The 19,791-nt window shown below is 35.9% G+C and overlaps 1 protein-coding gene across 1 annotated transcript in view; it reads left to right on the top strand.

Annotated features, from left to right (window-relative positions):
* CPS1 (carbamoyl-phosphate synthase 1) overlaps positions 1-19,791 on the top strand; it is a 115,383-nt gene that overhangs the window by 26,226 nt on the left and 69,366 nt on the right. The window contains exons 7-16 of the mRNA XM_045852873.1: positions 4,195-4,284; positions 6,014-6,142; positions 6,698-6,804; positions 7,619-7,757; positions 8,368-8,445; positions 10,029-10,127; positions 11,646-11,741; positions 15,479-15,668; positions 16,848-17,005; positions 18,495-18,623. Of these exons, the coding sequence (XP_045708829.1) occupies positions 4,195-4,284; positions 6,014-6,142; positions 6,698-6,804; positions 7,619-7,757; positions 8,368-8,445; positions 10,029-10,127; positions 11,646-11,741; positions 15,479-15,668; positions 16,848-17,005; positions 18,495-18,623 (1,215 nt within the window). The remainder of the gene's footprint in view (positions 1-4,194; positions 4,285-6,013; positions 6,143-6,697; positions 6,805-7,618; positions 7,758-8,367; positions 8,446-10,028; positions 10,128-11,645; positions 11,742-15,478; positions 15,669-16,847; positions 17,006-18,494; positions 18,624-19,791) is intronic.

The following is a 19,791-nucleotide window of genomic DNA, read 5'->3' as shown; positions in this document are numbered from 1 at the left end:
GAGCAGGTAGTTATATGGATGAACTAAGAGAACTGAGTTTCAGGCACAAAAAAATGGCATGCATTTGAGGGGCACAGAGGTATGCAACAGCATGGTGCGTTTGGACAGTTATGTGTAGCTTTGTATGGCTGCACCAAAGGGTTTGCTTAAAGGTGGCTAAAGATGAGTGGAGATGTACTAGAGCTAGGTCTAGAGGGTTTCTGGTTATTGGTTAAATCGACACAACTGTGACCAGATAAAAGATCGCCCTATTTTCTAAGTGATTTCAACTAGTTTGAATGAGCACAGTGATGGTTTCATTAGCAGCTTGAGATGTCTATGGGATTCACTATGAAAAATTTTTAAAGAAATGGTTTTAGTGTACTTTGAAATTTAAAGGGTGGATTCCTATATCCAGTTTTGGTTACATAAAACAAAAGATGAAGTAGAACTTTCTTTTCCTAGAGCAGGTATTTGGTTGCCATTGCACTTTAAATGTGGAGAATTCAGGCAGGTTGGAATCCTTTTGAGGTCATTACTATTGGCTGGCTCAACACTGGGAAATATTTTCACTATAGGAGAGATGGCCACAAACTTCTCTTCCATCAACATGAGGGCGACAAAGGGTCTCTTCCTTTAAAATTTTATTTTAAATAGAATTATTCACCCACAACATTTTATGCCTCTATGCATCAAACATATAGTTTCTTTCTTGCCTAAGATAGCTCATGGTTATGGTCCATTTACAGAGTCAGCTTTTGTCTTAGAAGAAAATAATAACCACCCTTTTCTGAATACTCAGTTAATTCTCACTTAAAAATTCCATTTCATGGGGGAGGAAATAAGGCTTATCAAATAAATCTGTTTAAATTCAAATGTAACTTGTCTAGGGTTGTATAGCTAGCCTCAACTTGAACTCCAGTGACCCCATAATCTGTGTAGTTAACCTCAGGCTATTTTTGCCTAACATTTTGGTGTGGTTTTACTGAGACATTTTCAGAAAGATCCATTTCTAGATACTACCATGTGAATTCAAGAAGCTCTCTCAAGGCTCCTTATAAAATTAGACTCTTCTTGATCTGCATCTGGCAGGATTAGAATATATTTGCATATTTTGCTCTTTTGCCTGGGATCTCTCTCTCTCTCTCCCTCTCTCTCTCTCTCACTCTCTCTCTCTCTCCTTTGCTTGCCTTCAAGAAGTCAGTTTAAAGGGTCAGCACATTGTTTCTCTGTGAGCCTTCCATGACTTACCCTCTCCCTTTGTATTTCATGTCATTTTATAAATAGCTTTATTTAAAAAATCAAATTATATTTAACTCCTTGCAAGGATTGTCTTTCTCACTTCTCTATGGTTAGTTCTTTGAGAGGAAAGGCCTTGGTTTACTTATCTGAATCCCCAGCACTTACCTTAGAAAGCCATCCCAGTGGCTTTCTAAGAGTACATGCTCAATATATATTGAATGAATCAATAAGGTAACAAACAAAGCCAATAAACAACAATTAGAGTTGGTGATGAAGATGTTACAAATTCTTTTGCCTCTTCAGATCCTGAGTACATTAGTCAATGTTTCTGATTGTTTTATATGTCCATTATTAATATATAAATTATCATTATTTTAATAACCAATATAATATTTATTAATAAAAACAATAATAGACTAGATGTATATGTAACAGGCATTTTTCTAAACACCTTTCACTGATTAATGTATTCAGTCTTCAGAACAGTTCTTGGGTATAGGTATTATTTCATTTCACCAAAGGAAAAACAAATATCAAATAAATCCCCATCTCAGGATGAACAATTACCAAGATTTATACCTAAGAAGGTTTGTTTTAGTGTCTGCCTTTTAAAAATCACCTTATACTGCCTTCCAACATACTAGAAATAATAATTATTAGTAACCATACTCATATTGTCATGTACTAATCGTAAGTTTACAGAGTTTTAGGCCCTCTGCTTTTCACATTTGTATAGTGAAGACTCAAGGACATCTAATCAAAAGCAGTAAAGCAAATGATTGGACAGTGGGTGAATGCACTTTACTGGTTGTATAAGGTAGTCTACTGTGACAAAACCTTCTCATTAAGGGTCTTTAGAAAGGAAGCTTCCTCCCCTCAACTTGCTGATACCTGTTCATTCGGGAAATGGTTCATGTTGCAACCCAGCCCCAATCCACATGACTATGGAAGACAATATTTGATGAAGAGGAGTTCTAGCCATGAGAATCTTGCTTCAGCAAGGCATTTTTTTAAGAGTAAAAATAGCCTGGTTAGCAGCATGTCAGGCTCAGAGAAAACTTGTGCTGATATTATCTGCTGTTCCTACTCTTGTCACATGGAACTGGAGGATGAGGAATTTGGGTCCTTGGAAATCAGTCCTTGGTTATATATATTCTTGACGCTCATGTTGAGCATGGACATGCATTCACATCATTTTGAAGCATCTGAGTTGTTAAATTAGATATGTAATTATTTATACATCTGGAATTTTATCATGCCATGTGTGATAATTCTAAAATTTGTCCATTCAAATGACATGCAGCAAATATTCCCGTATTTGTTTCTACAAATTTATCAATTGATTTAGTTTGAGGCACAGCATGAAAGTGAGCTATTTTTCCTTCTAGAATGATTGAATTTTAAAATTGAGAACTGCTTTGGGCATCCAGCCTAGCATTTTCCAAGTGTGAGTACCCTTGGGCCATTCACCTTAAAAAAATTCTATGGTCAAATATGGTTGAAAAACACTGCAGAATATATTCCTGTCTTGGAGAATCCTAATGCAAATTCATGTGTGTACATGTCTGTGAGGTCTTGCCTAATTAACTTCTCTCATGCTGCATGGAGAGTATATAATATGTTTGTGTAGACATCAGCAAAAAAGAGCCAATCTGTATTTTTATCAATATTAAATCAAGAGAGAGATTGCAGTGATGAAATCTGGTGCCATTTCTCAATGCCAGAGCAATTAAATAACTTCATTTTAGCTGTGATAAAGTATATACTTATATCATATATTTATTTGGTGAATTTTGTTTGGGTGTGGCTGATAACTTAATTCATTGTCTTGCAATTGCAATTTGGTATAGCTACAACTAGATGGTAATATTGCTTTGTTTTGTAGCAGAAGCCTAAGGTGAAGAATAAACCTGTACTTTTTCAAGTTATCTGATGGGAGAGATTATCTGTAGCATTTATGGATCAGTTGAGCAATAATTTCCACAGATCACAGAAGGACTGCGGTATTTTTTTCTCCCTTAGAATGGTCAACGGGACAAAAATATAAACTTTTAATCTTTTCCTCAAGTACAGTCTAAGGATTATCATTTCACATTCTATAGAATTTGTGGGAAGAGAGAGATAGTTCAGTTAAAGTAAAATGCTTTTTCAAATATCTAGATTGCAAGTTTCATCTAAAACCTTTTACAAACTTTGAATTATCCTAAATTCAGAACTTGATCACTAACTCTTAAAGCAAGAGTCACGGTGGGCACCCAGCCCCCCAGGATTCTCTCACAGTATTTCTATTGTTTCCTTTTATGACTTTGGGGAACTACTTCTTGGGCAAATGCCTGTGAAAATGAATCTGACTCCAAGCAGTGCTTAAGACCTAGGTAATGATGATGATATGCTCTGGGATCTTTTTATGAAGACTACCATTTAAATGCAAATGATCGCACAGTAACTAACCTAGAGGGACCAGTTGTCCAGACTAGCTCAGCAATTCTTTTGACTCTTATACTGATTTTATTTATTAGCCCCACTGCATAAGGCTAATACTCCACCCCATCCACACTTTATAGCAAGTTGAGGGTCACGTGGTATTTAAAGCGTGATGGACTTATTGCCACATCTATCTAGTGCTGAATCAGGCAATAATATTTGAAAATTCCATTGTTTCTGTTTGTTAGTGGGCAAAATATCGGCAAGATGGTTGTTACCTATGGAAACAACCAATTTTTAGAGATCATTGTTATTAACACGATCAAGATTTTACATAACACAGCAAAGTACTTTTTTCCTCATAAAAAAGATACAGGCTGTGATACTTGCTATGCCTGTCTTGCAAATTGATTAACTGCCAGTCACTTCCAAGTTAGCAACCAATCTGCTGCCAATTTAAGTGCAAAGCATCCTCAGTTATGGTTATGATATTGATGTGCTGTTCCTAGCTGGAAGTTCCTTCTCACTCTTTGGTTTTTAAAATGGCAGGATGTCAAGGTGTACGGCAAAGGGAACCGCACGAAAGTGGTAGCTGTAGACTGTGGGATAAAAAACAATGTAATCCGCCTACTGGTAAAGGTAAGTAAACTGTTCCATCTCAAGGGGGAGGATTTGTAACATCGATCGCTTAATGTTAAAGTGATTTCCTCTGTCTGTTCCAGTGAAAGCTTGTGCATTCTCTCAGAATGTCAGGGAATCTACTCTCTTCTGTTGCCTTTGATCTACAAAATGAAACATTTATCTCTGTTAAAATTAGACTTTGTGAAGAAACTTTGTGGGCTATGTTAAAAAAGAAAACCTCAAAGGCTGCAAAAACAGAGAAGAAAATGATGACTGTTATCACTTACTGACTTTTTGTGACTTGCCATGTTCTCATTCTTGGGATTTAGAGAGAACCAAAGCATCTGAGTCAGTGGAGAACTTCTCCATTGCACCATATGTATTATGCACCACATGTTTGCAGAGGTCATGCTTGATGGCTTCCACATTGCTTTATATCAACTCTCAGATAACCATTCATATTAAATCTTAAATATCTTTTAGGAGAATTCAGCCATCATTACAGTGTTTTCTTAAGTAATTTTTTTGTTGGGATTTCTCCTTCTCTACCTTCCTCCCCCATCTCTGTTTCTATCTCTCTGTGTAAGTCCCTGTCTCTCTTTCACAGACACACAGCACACACACACAGATATTTGCAGAGCATCAAATTAGCTTGAGTATAGGGGAATCCTTCAATTCTTTGTTAGAGAATAACACAAATATCCAAATCACGATTTCAAATTCTGTTCAAGTGTAGTAAAAAAATGTGCCTGGACTCTTCAGTAGCAGGTGCTGTAGATGGCCTATCTGTATTTCCCTCTCGGTTTACCACTTTAAGCCATTTTGCCTGGCTTCCAATGGCAAGTGTCTGCATCTTCTTGCTTGAGAACTATCTTTGGGTGTTGGTTGCAGCCTTTGGTTATGCAGTAAATGCCATAGAATTAGTGATCGCTGCTGCAGCCCCAGCCAATGACTAGAGGGGGTCATTGTGTAAATATCCCAACTCCTTTGCTCCATGGCTGGGCTGTCTATAGGACGGATGTTCCACACTGGCCCTCCGAGTTCCTCAGTGGGCTGAAGCACCCATTGTCCACAATAGTAACTGCTTGATAATGCATACTTTTTTGAGGTGACCCACGGTGTCACTTTCTATTGATATTTCCTGGAAATGCTTCAAAACAAACTTCTTTTTCTCAAACCATTCTCTCAGAAAATGCTTCTAGGAAACCATCAAAGGCATCTTCCTCTCTATATTTATATATAAAAGTCTAATTTTTCAATCAGAATATAAATATTATAGAAATAGGAGAAAACCTTAGGAAAGAAGGATGAGTAATATTCGATCAGGCAAAAAAGGCAAAATTGAAAAAGGTGAAAGGTGGGCCGACTCAAATCTTGCAGAAAATTGATTTATCTTTTTTTGCAACTCTCCCCTAGTTTTAGGGCAAAGAACCTGCACTCCTATGTGCCCAGGCATATGAAGCCTTTTGGCTCTGAAATCTTCTGAAAGGGTATTATCTGCCTTTTTAGGATCAGGACTTTAATAGTTTTTTTTTCTTCCACTTTTTATTGATCATTGGCTCTGTTTTCCTCATACACAACACAGTAAGCCACCAAAGAATTTTTTGCTAAGCTTTATGTATTTGAATCTCATGCCATTTTCTCTTTCCCTTTAGGGAGTGGTTAGTCCAGAGAAGGTCTAGCAAAATTACACTTTGGCAAAGAAAAATGTTATTAAATTGTAATCATTCTTGTGTTTCTCTTTTAGCGAGGAGCCGAAGTGCATTTAGTTCCTTGGAATCACGATTTCACCAAGATGGAGTATGATGGGCTTTTAATTGCCGGAGGCCCGGGGAACCCAGCTCTTGCACAACCACTAATTCAGAACGTGAAAAAGGTGCAGTGAGCGTGGGGGTGGTGTGCGTCTGTGTGCAACATGAGGGAGTCCGCTCTGTGTTGCTGAGAAGGCTGTAATATGTGTTATTTATTCAGGAATTTTTTATTACTCCTATTTGTGACCTCTGAGGTAATGTCAGTACAGATCTGTATTAGGGGGAAGAAATATTTAAAAAAAAACAACAAAAAACCAAAGTTACTGGGATTGTGCCCTCAAGTTCAAAGAGCTGGAGTCTGATCTCCAAATGTGTCTTTCCATAGAATTATGAAATGACAACTCGTGTTCTTCACCAGGACCTTGGAATCTATAATACCCTCAAGTTTCTAAAGAAATATTAAATTAGATTTAATTTAGTATGAATGTTACATCCATTTTATTGGATTCTAATGCTATAAATGTTTCAATCACGTTCTTATTTATAGTCTAACTTTTTATTCAGTTACTATTCACCTTGTTTTGTTAGTTGAGGGAAAAAAAAGATGCTTCATTTTTATTCCTGCAGAGGCAATTTTTGGAACTGTACTTCTGGTTTAATAAAAATTCTTCCTGATTTAGGTTTTGGAGGGTGACCGCAAGGAGCCATTGTTTGGAATCAGCACAGGAAATTTAATATTGGGATTAGCTGCTGGTGCCAAATCCTACAAGATGCCCATGGCCAACAGGTGAGGCAGTTAGGCTTTGTTTACAGGTCAGACTAGCTCTGAAATACTCTTAGTCACTAAATCCAAAAGACTTAGAGAACTGACCTGCCGGTTTCTTCAAAATAAATCGATAACTGTACTATTACATGGTTCACAGTTGTCCGACTACCCAATATCTCTCTCAATGCACTTTTGAAAGGCAACCTTCTCTAACAATAACTTCACTGTAGTTCCAGGTTGTTTTCCATCCCTTAGCATAAATTGAGAGTATAATAGTCAATCAAATAACATTCTAAGGGAAATTGTAATGATTTTAAACTTGATTTCAGAGCATTGATAACATTGTAAGGCTGAGTGGCTTAAGAACCAAAACATCTTCAGATCCTCTAGGTTTTACTTCCTTACCGCAAATGATGTTGATTTATGGGACGTGAAGCTTTCCTGCACAGTCCGACCCCACAGAAAGTGTAATTCAGATTGACTCGGGCTGAGTAGTTATCTCTTTATTGTTCCCCAAGAGCTGTCACCTGGCTTTAAAATTACTGTAGCTCCCTTAAAATAAGTCGCCTATGTTTGTCTATCGCTGTGAAGCTAGTAAGCAACACTTGGTTACGGGTGCAATTCCCCCTTTTCTAAAACTAATTATAGAAGATTAATAGACCTAATGTTTAACACACAATGAAGAATTATTAGGATTAACAATCTGTGACTTTTCTCCAAGTAATTTTTACTAAGCAATGGAAATTTTCAAATTTTAAGTCTTTTCTTGCTTGCCGTTTTACAACAAATGCACTTGTAGTCTTCTCTTCACTTTTCATTTCCCTTCTTTTTCCAGAGGGCAGAATCAGCCCGTTTTGAATGTGACAAACAGACAGGCTTTCATTACTGCTCAGAACCATGGCTATGCCCTGGAAAACACCCTTCCTGCTGGCTGGAAGCCACTGTTTGTGAATGTCAATGATCAAACCAATGAGGTAAGTGCTCTCAAGAAACCTGTTTAGTTGGTGATGGAAATGCAGGGCTTTTAATACTCTGTTATTACAGACACCTTTCTGTTGTTTATGTGGGCTATTGGGGGAGACGTGTGTGTTGTAGAAGAATTCTATTTATAGGTTATTTCCCATAGCTCTCTGCTTTTCAAAAAGTCATTTCTCTCTGTCTTATTTCCTCATCAGTTGACGTACTGAGATCCATTCTTTGAATGGTTAATCAATGACTGTCTTGCACATTTATTGTTAATGGGGGATTAGTTGAGGTCTGTCTGAAACTACTCTGAGTCTCTGGGACTAAGCACTGAAGTAGCTTTTGAGAAAACCCTTGGAGAAGCAATTTAGAAGAAGATAAGAAGAGGATCTGGGTGTATTCTGAACAGCTTTGGGAGGCCCCAAAGGCTATGGACCAAAGCAGTTGTTTATATTAAGGAACCACATTGGGTGGAGTCTTTGTTGGCTTATTTTTATTAGTACTGTTAAGTTTTTGAAAGTTCTTAAGCATTTAATTAAATTTTTAAATTTGAAATCATACACAGCCCTGGTTGACATTCATTGTCACAGAAGGTGTTTCTCTAATTTCTTGTTCCTTTAGGGGATCATGCACGAGAGCAAACCCTTTTTCGGTGTGCAGTTCCACCCAGAGGTCAGCCCGGGGCCAACGGACACTGAGGTATGTGCGGAAGATGAGGCCTGTTATATACTTTCTTTTTAAATTAGAAGCGTGTTTATGTGAAAGCTCAAAAAACCAAAATAATCACCCTAGATGATCCTGGTATAGAACATTCTCAAGAAGGGTGCTGTGGTAATACACTCCTAGTATTCAAACTTCCCCATGAATATCATGGAGGAAATGTCTATCTTTTTAAATTCAAAGTGGGGAAGCCCTTTAGAAGCCTGATGTAAAGCTATTTTTATTTAAGTCATTATCATTTTAATATATTTAGCTTTGAAATTTACAATTATTGTCCTATGCAAATGAATTCCCCTTGCTCTCTCATTCTCATAACTAAAATGAAATTTTAATCCCCCATCTGTGACTTCCCAAAATCTCTATGGCAACTGGTTTGTGTAGCCACTTAGGGAGAGTAAACAGCAGCAGAAGGAAGAAGGGCAGGAGTGTGGGGGAGGGGACAGGGCACTGAGGCAGGTACCTATGAGTCAGATGAGAACCATGAAGACTTTTTAGAGGAGTTTTGTTTGTAATTTAAATATTTCTATTTTTGTGGTGTGAGCTTTTGTTTCAATGTTTAAAGACACCTTTGCAAGACAAGAGCTTGCAGTGATCTCAGAGAAGTCTGGGAAGTCTCTGACTCCATCTCTCATCCCCTAAGGGCCCCCCAGTAGTAATGCTGACAAGTCTTCCTAGTTAGGAGATACTCTCAGAAAAGACTCCTAGGGAAAATGGAGAGTACACATTTTCTGTCTGTAAACCCTACTACCTCATCTCTGAATTGCTTTTTCAGATATTTGTGTTTTTTCTTGTTTTATTATTAAAAAAAATAATGGTTCTTAATAGCCAAAACAATAGCCCACTCTTACCCACAATGAAATTTATAAATAAAAGTTACACACATACATTGCCTAATGAATGATAAACACTTTTTTAAAATTTAAAATATTAATCATTTGCCTATATTTGCACCTCAGATTAGGAATACTGAAATTAAGATAGGTAATATCTAGTATAACTTAACCCTTTTTATTTTGTCCTGTCAAAGAGTTGCAAAATAAATATTTTTGTTGAAATGTATTGTTTCTGTTGCAAAAACAAAAGTAAGTTCATTGGCAAAGTTTAAGAATAATCTTTAAAAACATATTTAGAGCTGATAGGAATTTTAAAAATCCAGTTATTTCTAAATGTAGGATGCATTAGTAAGAAGCTTCAGTTTTTGTTTTGTATAAACAGAATTTTACTCAGAAGAAGAAAATTGTTCATAAGTAAAAAGGCAAAAATGTATCATTCTCAAGAAGTCAGTATCTGAAATGTTCATTGTCTGCTGAAAACTTTCTTTTGATAAGGTTTCACATAAGCACTTATGTTTACTTGTTCTAATTCTTATAGTAGTAAATATTTAGTTAATTTTGCCAGAATTGGCCCCAAAGAACCCTAGAAAACCAAATATTGCACAGAAATACTTATCCTAAAATATTATTTGTTTATCTAAATTTCAAATTTAACTGGGCATACTCTATTTTATCTGGTGATCTTCTGAGTTTTAAAGCTTTTAACTAGGTGATTGTATTCTTTTCTAGTATCTGTTTGATTCCTTTTTCTCACTGATAAAGAAGGGGAAAGGCACCACCATTGCGTCGGTCCTACCGAAGCCGGCTCTGGTTGCTTCTCGAATTGAGGTCAGTATGTGTACGTTTCTTCTTTTTGGTTTAGGTATTCTGGATTTTCTCTATCATGCAATGATATATTTTTAAGTGAGCATGTGAACCTTCTTAATGTTTATGAAATAAACATTATTATAATCTCCTATCATTTTAGCATCTAATTTTTGGTCTGTTCTTGATAATGTTCATTGGAATTTTCCTATTTGGATTTAAAGTCATATCTTTTAAAGTTTAATTCTTCCAGTATGTTTGTAATAAAATAATATAGTAAAGAATAGGGTTGAGTTTAGTTTAAAATTTCATATATTTTCCATTACTCAGTAAACCATAGCTTTACATACGCTTGAGATACACTGTTCAGATTACAGAATCGTTACAGATGTCAGAATTTTTGTTTTAACTAGAAGGATTATTATTCAAAATCATGAATTGAATAATAGTATTTTTCTCTAAAGAGAAAATAAATAAAGATGCATATATCATAAAACTTGAATCCTTATTTGTTGAGTGTGTATGTTAGGATCTCTACCCATTTCTTTCATAGGTAAATTGCACACACACACACATATACCCACAGCATTGTTATACAGAATTTAGAGGGATATATATCTATATAGTCTATGAACAAAAAGCACTGAGTCATGTTTACGTGAAATAAATTGAGTTAGATAGTTTAAGGATTTCCACAACAACCTCTTTTCCTGAGATGAGAAGATTGGAGGTAATCCAGCTCCTTGATGTGGAATCAAACTGTGGGTTCATGTACTGTACAGTGTTTTTTCAGAGTACCACCTTATGGTCTTCAGATACTTTTCTTTTTCTAAATGGTGAAGGAAGGGTATAATTTGGTGTTCCACAGTGACTTGCATACAGTGGATGCCCAATAAAAATCAGTTGAAGCAAACCAAGTTTCCCAAGCCCTTGTCTCTTATAGTGCCCAAGAACATCTTTCTCCTTTGAAGGGCTTGGCAGTGTTATATGTGGCTAAAAGATAAGCAGTATTATCATTTGTTTGAAATCATATATACAATTTATATGAATATATTGCCAAGACATGCTCTTTTTTTTTGGTTATATTTTCTGTAAATATTTCTGGCACTGAACTGTAAAGTATAGGCAACAAAGTAAACATGAAGGTGCCCCTATGTCCCCTCACCTCCTGTATTTTAATCCATGAAATATTGAATGTAATACACTTGATCAATTAAATTTTGGAAGAATCTTGTATAAAAATATATGCATATATATTTACATAGATATTTATGTGGTTATTTTTAGATAATTATCTATGCTTAATTAAAATTTAGGCCTCTTCCAAAGCTTTTTGTCTTCAGTGAAAAAATCTTCATGATATTTGAAAATTGCTTTGAAATTAGAGCTGCTTAAATTGTGAGTCTTTTTATTCATATATTATGTAACATTGTACTTATAGATCACCATCTCACAACCTAAATAATATAGTCATTTCCATTTTTGAAAAAGCCTTCTTTATCTTAATAATAAAAGCAATGTGTTTTTTTTAATTGCTTACAGGTTTCCAAAGTCCTTATCCTAGGATCGGGAGGCCTGTCCATTGGTCAGGCAGGAGAATTTGATTACTCGGGATCGCAAGCTGTAAAAGCCATGAAGGTGAGAGAATATAATCTTTGCTAGAATTATTATAGTCCCTTTAATGAGTCTAATTAGTATTGTATAATTTAAATGTGTGACACTACCTCTTTTCAAAGTCATTATAATTAATTTTCTTAACTATTCCTTTCACATCTTATATGAAAGGAAATTTGATTCACAGACAAGATTTTTATCTTTCTCAAATGTGCAAATTAAGGTTGGATTGGTCTTCAAAATTATCTACCTCATCACCTATTTAATGAAGACACACTGATAGATGCTTCTCATTCCTTTTGAGGGAGTGAACTTTTAAAATATACTTTACTTTTATGTGAAAGAGGGAATTTGGGCAACCTTGGTGCTCTAAAGTACTTCAGTGTTCTTCAGGCATCTCTGTGGTTGAAATGGGAAGAACTGGTTGGGGAATCAAAGGCGACAATGCCTTTGTTCAAACTCTAGAAATTATTACTTGTCACAAGGGGAACCATCTCCACTAACTGTGACCTGGGTTGGATAACCTACCAGGATGGTGTGGTTGGATTTTCAAGTGGAAAAGAGTATTTGATGCCCAAGTTGTATAGAACATCTTCCTTATTGTTTCAGAGTCTCTTGAGATCTCCCCAACTCTGGCCATAGTAAAATAAACCTTTAGAAAAATTCCACTGTACATGTAAATTGTCTCTATTAAAGAGCTAACTTGGCTTTTCTTTGGTGTCCTTATTTCCCTGGATAGTCCCCATGTTGGCCCTAATCAGGTCCTCTGGAGGCACTGGGAGCTCTCTGAGACCTGGCCTTAGGCTTTGCAATCTGCAGCCATTCGCTGGAGAGAGCAATGCAGGGAAGGCTGCAGGAGACTGGAACAGCAAACATGAGAAACAGTTGGCCAATTATTTTCATTTATTTTTTACTTTTTGTTTTATTTAGTATTCTATATACAAAAGTTTTCCCTTGACAGATACCTGTTGAAAAGATGTGGAACATAGCCCCCAACCTTATCTTCTTACTTGTTTTTATTTTTAATATTCTTCTTTATACACACATGGTGTTCATACATATGCACACATGTTTTTATGTACATTTTCAAAGCATACTTTACTTTATTGCCTTGTGATTCCATTTATCTTTAGATGGATAGTAGATGTCCAGTGATTTAGATTGATTAGAACATGATCTAAGTGTGTTCTGGGTTCAGAACACATTTTACTAGCATACATTTTTAAAGTCTATTTGGTAGTTTTGTGAAGAGTATGTATATAATGCTATGTATATGTTTGTATAATCTCCTAACTTGAGGACATGCTTATTGATTTTAGAGTGAAGGGATGGGAGGGAGAGAGGGAGAGAGAAACATCGATGTGAAAGAGAAATGTCTGTTGGTTGCCCCAACTGGCAACTGGGCCTGCAACCTCGGCATATGCCCTGACTGGGAATTGAACCCTTGACCTTTTTGTTTATGGGACAATGCTCCACCCAACTGGGCCACACCAGCCAGGGCAGAATTAATATTTTCATAGCTTGTATTTTTATGTGCTTAATATCCACCAGGTAAAGTTATGTATTTTAACTGAAGAATGAGAATTACTAGTATAGTATTGTCATTAATTAGGACATTAATAGAGATGAAGTTATGAACCAAATATTTTAAAAGAATTAGATTGTGCATGTATTATAGCCGGAAGTATAGTAGAAACGTGATGTAAAATTTATTAAAATTATTTGGAATTATTCCTAAGTTTTAAAATGAATGGACTCTGATCACATGTATATATGGGGCCTTTTCTATATAATTCACACAGCCCCTTCAGGAAAATGCAAATATATTTAGATGTGTTGGTGCTTTTCTATAGTAACAAGGCTTTCAACAACTTCTGTTTGTGATTTGTTCTCAGTTTAGACCCAATTGTTAAATTCTAATCCATATTTTAAATGCAATTGCTTGTCTGTATTTACTTAGTATTTTCCTAATGCACCTAACATTCATTTTAAAACAATTCCTTAAAATCTTGAAAGATGGGCATGGGACTTGGGTCAAAACACTTGAATCGAGGTTTTAATTTCAGCTCTTACCAGCTATGATTTTTGGCAAGTTATTTAACTATCAAGTCTCAATTTTTTAATCAGCAATGTGGAAATTTCTCTTGTAGTCTTGGTATAAAAATCCAATAAGTTGATAAAAAAATACACTACAAGTTTTCAGCCATGCTTTGAATTTAAAATAGTATAAGATATATTTAATTTTTCATTCATATCTTTCCTCAATAATATGTAGGGCTTTCAAAGATGATTTCTATACTTTCAGCTGAATATTTTGTTGCCTTTTTTAGAAGGGTTCAAAATTGACATGCTAATAGGTAAGATAATAAGAACCATCTGGCCATATTTTATAATCGTTATTTTTGGTAAGTTTCACCCTTATCCTGGTTTATAAAGCTATTATTCTTAGTAGCCTACACAAAGAATTATTTTGGTGGTCTCTCCAGATGTCAGGACTGAGATAGGCTATGAATACCTCATACACACACATAAATTTTCATTTTATTTTGCCATATGGTCATTTTCTTTTCATATAATACGTATAAACAGTTGCATAATGCTCTTTGTTAAAGCACTGCAGCAGGCATGGAAATCCAAAGAAAATAGAAACCGGCAGAAGGCTCTCGGTGCTTCTAGCAAGAGGGGAACACATTACCCTGAATTTTAAACATGCACTCAATGTTGTTCTGCAACCAACATTGGAAAGGGGAGCAGCTTCGGTGTTGCCTCTGGTCCTGTTTTATAGTTTACTCAGTGAAAATTTTTGGAATATTGTGTTCTTTTAAGGTTAATTGAGCTGTAAAGTTTAGTAGTACTCACTTAATGTTGATGATAGGTTTTTGGAAACTGTGGCTTTAACCAAATCAATGTATAATGAGACCAATTTTACCTTAGGCTAATCAATAAATAAGGATTGTTCCTATGGCATTTTCCTGGTCACCAAAATCAACACCAAACATATAAAGTTTCTAAGTACTTCTAATTTTAAACAGTAGAATAAATGTGAGCTATCTAGACCTTTCAGAAAGATGAATAAAAAGAGGATAATTATTTTCTAATCCTCTTATTCCCCTTCAGGGTCTTGGGTGGCTGGAGCCTCTCTCAGAAGCTCAGGGTGCAGGTGGGATCCACCCTGGACAGGACAACCTTCTATTGCAGGGAACACCCCCCCCCCCCCACTGCCACACACTGTTACCTGGGGTAGTTTAGACATGCCAGTTCATCTCACTGGACATCTTCGGGGTGTGGGAGGAATCCAAGAATACCTGTAAGACCACCCGCACAGACATGGCAGAAATGTGCAATCTCCACACAGACAGTGGCCCTGGCCAGGAATTGATTTTCTTCCTCATTAATATTATAACAAAATGACTTGACCAAAAAGATGCTATTTGAGGACCTGCTGTAGTTGTGGACATCTAGTCAAATTCTATAGAAATCATTTGCAGCTTTGCTTGGTATCTTTAGTGTCAAGGAATTCAGGATGGTCCTTATGAGGGGCAGTTCTTCTTGGATAGTTTTATTTTCACTTAGTTTTTTCCTTCATTTCACCAAATGTTTGTTTTCCTCTAACATTCATTCACTCATTTACTTGTTTGTTTGTTCATTCGTTCATTGATTGATTGATTGATTCATTCATTCACTCCCTAATGCCCTTTATTGAAATATGGCCATTGTCTGCTTTAGAACATGTATTCAGATTTTGGATCCTTTTGTTTCAGGAAGAAAATGTCAAAACTGTCCTGATGAACCCAAACATTGCATCCGTACAGACCAATGAGGTGGGCTTAAAACAAGCAGACAGTGTCTACTTTCTCCCGATCACCCCTCAGTTTGTCACTGAGGTCATCAAGGCAGAGCGGCCAGATGGGTTAATTCTGGGCATGGGTGGCCAGACAGCTCTGAACTGTGGTGAGTTCTTTTAAGTGTAATTGCAGAGTTTGGGTCCATGCACTTATGTACAATATTTTTTTTATTTGACTCCACCTAACAGTTGTGCTGTATGTGTTTATAAAAGCTTTCCTCTAATGGGCGGGGAAGCAGGTAGCAGCCCCCTAAAAATGTCATATGATGAATAGTACTGGTTTATTTCCCAGAACATCTGAGATGCAAAAATAAATCTTTTGCTTTAATGCTCTGAGTGACCAAGTAGGTTTCTTGAGTCTCCATCCTCTATCCAGGATATCACTTTTGTCTGTTACCAGTCAAGTCCTGGCAACTATTATGAATGAAAAGCAATAATTAACATTGATGAAGTGTCTTGTGTTCTTATGTCTCAGCCCTTCAGCATCTGACTTTCACATATGTTTTCATGATAACACAGATCAGTCTCTTTACCATCCCTTTGAGTATGTACTGAGTCCAATGCTCTGTCTTCTTTAAAATGCTGCAAACCTTTGGCACTAGATTGTGAATGAGAAATCATTAGCCAGTTGGGGCAAGAAGTTGGTGATGTAATTTGTATGACAAATATAAAATGTCAAAGTTAGATAGCAAGATAGTAAAAACACAAAAAAGTTGATGATTTTTAATCCAGATACATACCCATATCACTGGGATTATTTAAATAAAAGAATCTCATTATAAGAATAGACCTTGGGCCCTGGCTGGTGTAGCTCAGTGGATTGAGCATGGGCTGTGAACCAAAGCATCGCAGGTTCGATTCCCAGTCAGGGCACATGCCTGGGTTGCAGGTCACGGCCCCTAGCAACTGCACATTGATGTTTCTCTCTCTCTCTCTTTCTCCCTCCCTTCCTCTCTAAAAATAAATAAATAAAATCTTAAAAAAATAGACCTTAGAAGTGAAATAAATATACTAAAATCTTAAGGCTGCCAGTAATCTTAAGATTTTTGTTAATGATGATAATGAAAATCACTTGAAGAAGATGATAATATAAGCAACAGTTGCATCAGCAAAATATTTTGTTAGAATGTCTTCAAAAATTTTTATTCAACTTTTTTTTTACCCTAAGTGCAATTCTATTTTGAACAGTGGTGGCTTCTTGGAGTTAATTTTAAGATTTTGAAAAATAGTGTTATAGAAGACATAGGAGTTTAAGATTTTTAAAAACTGTATTTGGTTCTTTATAGGAGTGGAACTATTCAAGAGAGGCGTGCTCAAGGAGTATGGCGTGAAAGTACTGGGGACCTCTGTTGAATCCATTATGGCCACAGAAGACAGGCAACTGTTCTCTGACAAATTAAATGAGATTAATGAAAAGATTGCTCCAAGCTTTGCAGTGGAATCGGTAAGGAATCTTTGTTCTGGAGAACAGGACATTATTTGCTTTGCATTGCAGGGAGAATGGTTTGGTATGACAAAAAATAATAGTTACAATTATTATACTTGCATATATGTTCTTCCAGAAATATGTTAGTACCTCAGAACTACTGTGTATTAATTGTTGTTTTGAATGCTCAAATTTTAGGGATAGGTATTAATATTTTATTTTATGAAAAGAGAAGCATAAACCAAGAGAAATGATTTTATCAATGCCACTGAATCTCAAATTTCTTGAATTAAAACTAAGAGCCATGGTAACTTGCAATGCCAAAGTACTTTGTACCTTCTTCCCACAGTGAGGCACACATCTTGTATGTACAAATGACCTGCAAATGGGAAATCGCTGGATTTAAATTTTCTTATTACAGTGGGATAAACATTTTAAAATGAGATTATCAAGCTAAAAGGTCATTGGATCTAATCAGTAAGACTTATGACTGAGAAATCTATGACTTAGAGGTTGAAAGAGGACAGATTATTTTGCATTTCTGTTAACTGTTTTCCATCATATCCTGTGTCTATTGATAGGCACTGAAAAAAAATCAGCTTTCTGTACATCTGCTTTTGCCCCTGACTTTATTCCTGGTTTTGGCATAGAGTCAGTGGAGTGGGGTGCTGGAGGCAGTTTTTGATGCAATTTCCCCACTGAAGAAATAGGCAAATCCTTAGTGATAAGGCAAGTACAGCTGGGCAAAGTAAAAGTGGACTATGTATGTTTCACAAAAGCATGCTGTCAAGTACATACTATGTTCAAAGCTATCAATCAGGAGCAATCCCAGGATAGCTCTGTGGAACATTTGGAAAGCTCCTGCCATCCATTTGTTCTTTCTTTGCCAGATTTAATTATGTCCTTGCTTCCTCAGGATGGGAAACAGGCATATGGGAAAGGTGTAATTACATTCCCATTGGTAGTGTAATAATATTCCATGACAGAAAAATATAGCCACCCTGTGTTGTATTTTGTAAGGTAAAAAAAAAAAAATCCAAGCTTCTGGGACTATTTTCTGAATGAGCTTGAAAAATGAGAAATCTATATAATATCCCTAATGGCTTATTACAATAATATCAAGTTAGTTTCAGCAGTAGAAAACTTTGTTTTAGTAAGAGTTGAAGACTTTAAAACTGAATTAATAATTCAATATGACTTCCATTCTCAAGTTATTGATGGTTATTTTAGTTTTTGGCCATTACTTTATTTTTTTGTGTACAAAAATAAAGATTACCACTAATGGATAAAAAAAAGCTTTCACTGTATATTAAAATAGTCCCAGAATTTTACTTAAAATTGATAAAACAATGCTTGCTTTTCAGAAGGAGATGAGAGAATGATGGACATTTCCATAATCATTCTTCTCAAATAAACTGATCTACCTCAGTTGCTAGATTCTCATGTTATGAAATTTCCTGCTAATGTGGTCAGCTTTTAAACTTTGAGTCCTCATTCTTGTTGACAGATTGAGGATGCGCTGAAGGCAGCAGACACCATTGGCTACCCAGTGATGATCCGGTCTGCCTATGCCCTGGGGGGGCTCGGCTCAGGTATCTGTCCCAATAAGGAGACCTTAATGGACCTCAGCACTAAGGTATGTGTGTTTGTAGACCAAATTCTTAACAACCAAGAAACTGAGTTGAAATAAGCCTTTCAAATAGAGAAAGTTCTGAAGACAGAACAACCTTTTCTCTATTAAATCACTATCATGTTCTATAAAAGTGTTGTCCAAACCATGACAGCTTTGGAATGGAAATACAGTGCAATTATTTACATTGCAACACTATAGTTAAGCAAGGTAGTCCTAGGTAAATTGGTGGTGACTCTGCCTAGGTCAATCTTTATTGTCCTGTCTGTTGACTTCAGGACAATGAAGTCAATCCAATTTCATCTTCCTCTGCTTCAAAATCTGTTCCAAAACATTCATAATGCTAAGATTTATTTTAGTGGTTAAAAAAACCGAGAGTATAATGTTTCATTTTTCATTATTTTTTGAAATAATATGACATGAATGACATCATGTCATAATATGACATGAAACAAAACACATTGAGTAATTTAATTTTACCTCAAGCTCAGGTGTTTAATAAATGCATAGTATAAACACCTTTTAATAATGTAAGCCAGTGAGCTCTCTGCCAACTAACATGCACATATAAGCAAAAGTGAGATTTGAGTGTAATTTATTTCTATCAAAATTTCTTGAACATATTACGGAATACTTCTTTTTTCAAGTATTAAAGGAGAAATCTGGAGAAAATTCAGGTATGGTCCAAAAAATAAATTAGAGATGAATGCAGAAAACATACTTTATGAAAGCGGAGAGTTTTGCCCACACTGTGTTTCACAGAACAGAGCAGAGCCTGGCAGCCCCGGGCCCGCTGAATGAGTATGTGCATGTGCAGCCCACACGCCTGCGTAGCCTACGTGGCAGCCAGGCAACAGGTCTTTGGGAGGGTTATTTTGGGGAGTGCTGAGTAAAGAGCCCAAGAACAATGAGGCCCTTCAATTGTTGATGAAGGATTTTGAGAAAAGAAATAAATAAAACTAAATACACTCAAATAACTATAATGGCAAACTTACATGTCAACAACTTGGATTTAGACTTTCTAAAGTTGCCAAAAGGAACCAAAAGAAGGGAAACATATCTAATATAAATGTTTCTTGTTTTCAATTTGGACTTTTGAATCATGTATTTAAAACAAAAAAAACATGTTTATGGACGTTCAAGGTTTTTTCTCTAGCTTATTAGGTATTTCCAA

The sequence above is a fragment of the Phyllostomus hastatus genome, unplaced genomic scaffold (assembly GCF_019186645.2).
Source record: "Phyllostomus hastatus isolate PE091 unplaced genomic scaffold, TTU_PhHast_1.1 phas_contig_137, whole genome shotgun sequence".
Classification (NCBI taxonomy): Eukaryota; Metazoa; Chordata; class Mammalia; order Chiroptera; family Phyllostomidae; genus Phyllostomus; species Phyllostomus hastatus.
This window is presented reverse-complemented; position numbering and strand designations above follow the sequence as displayed.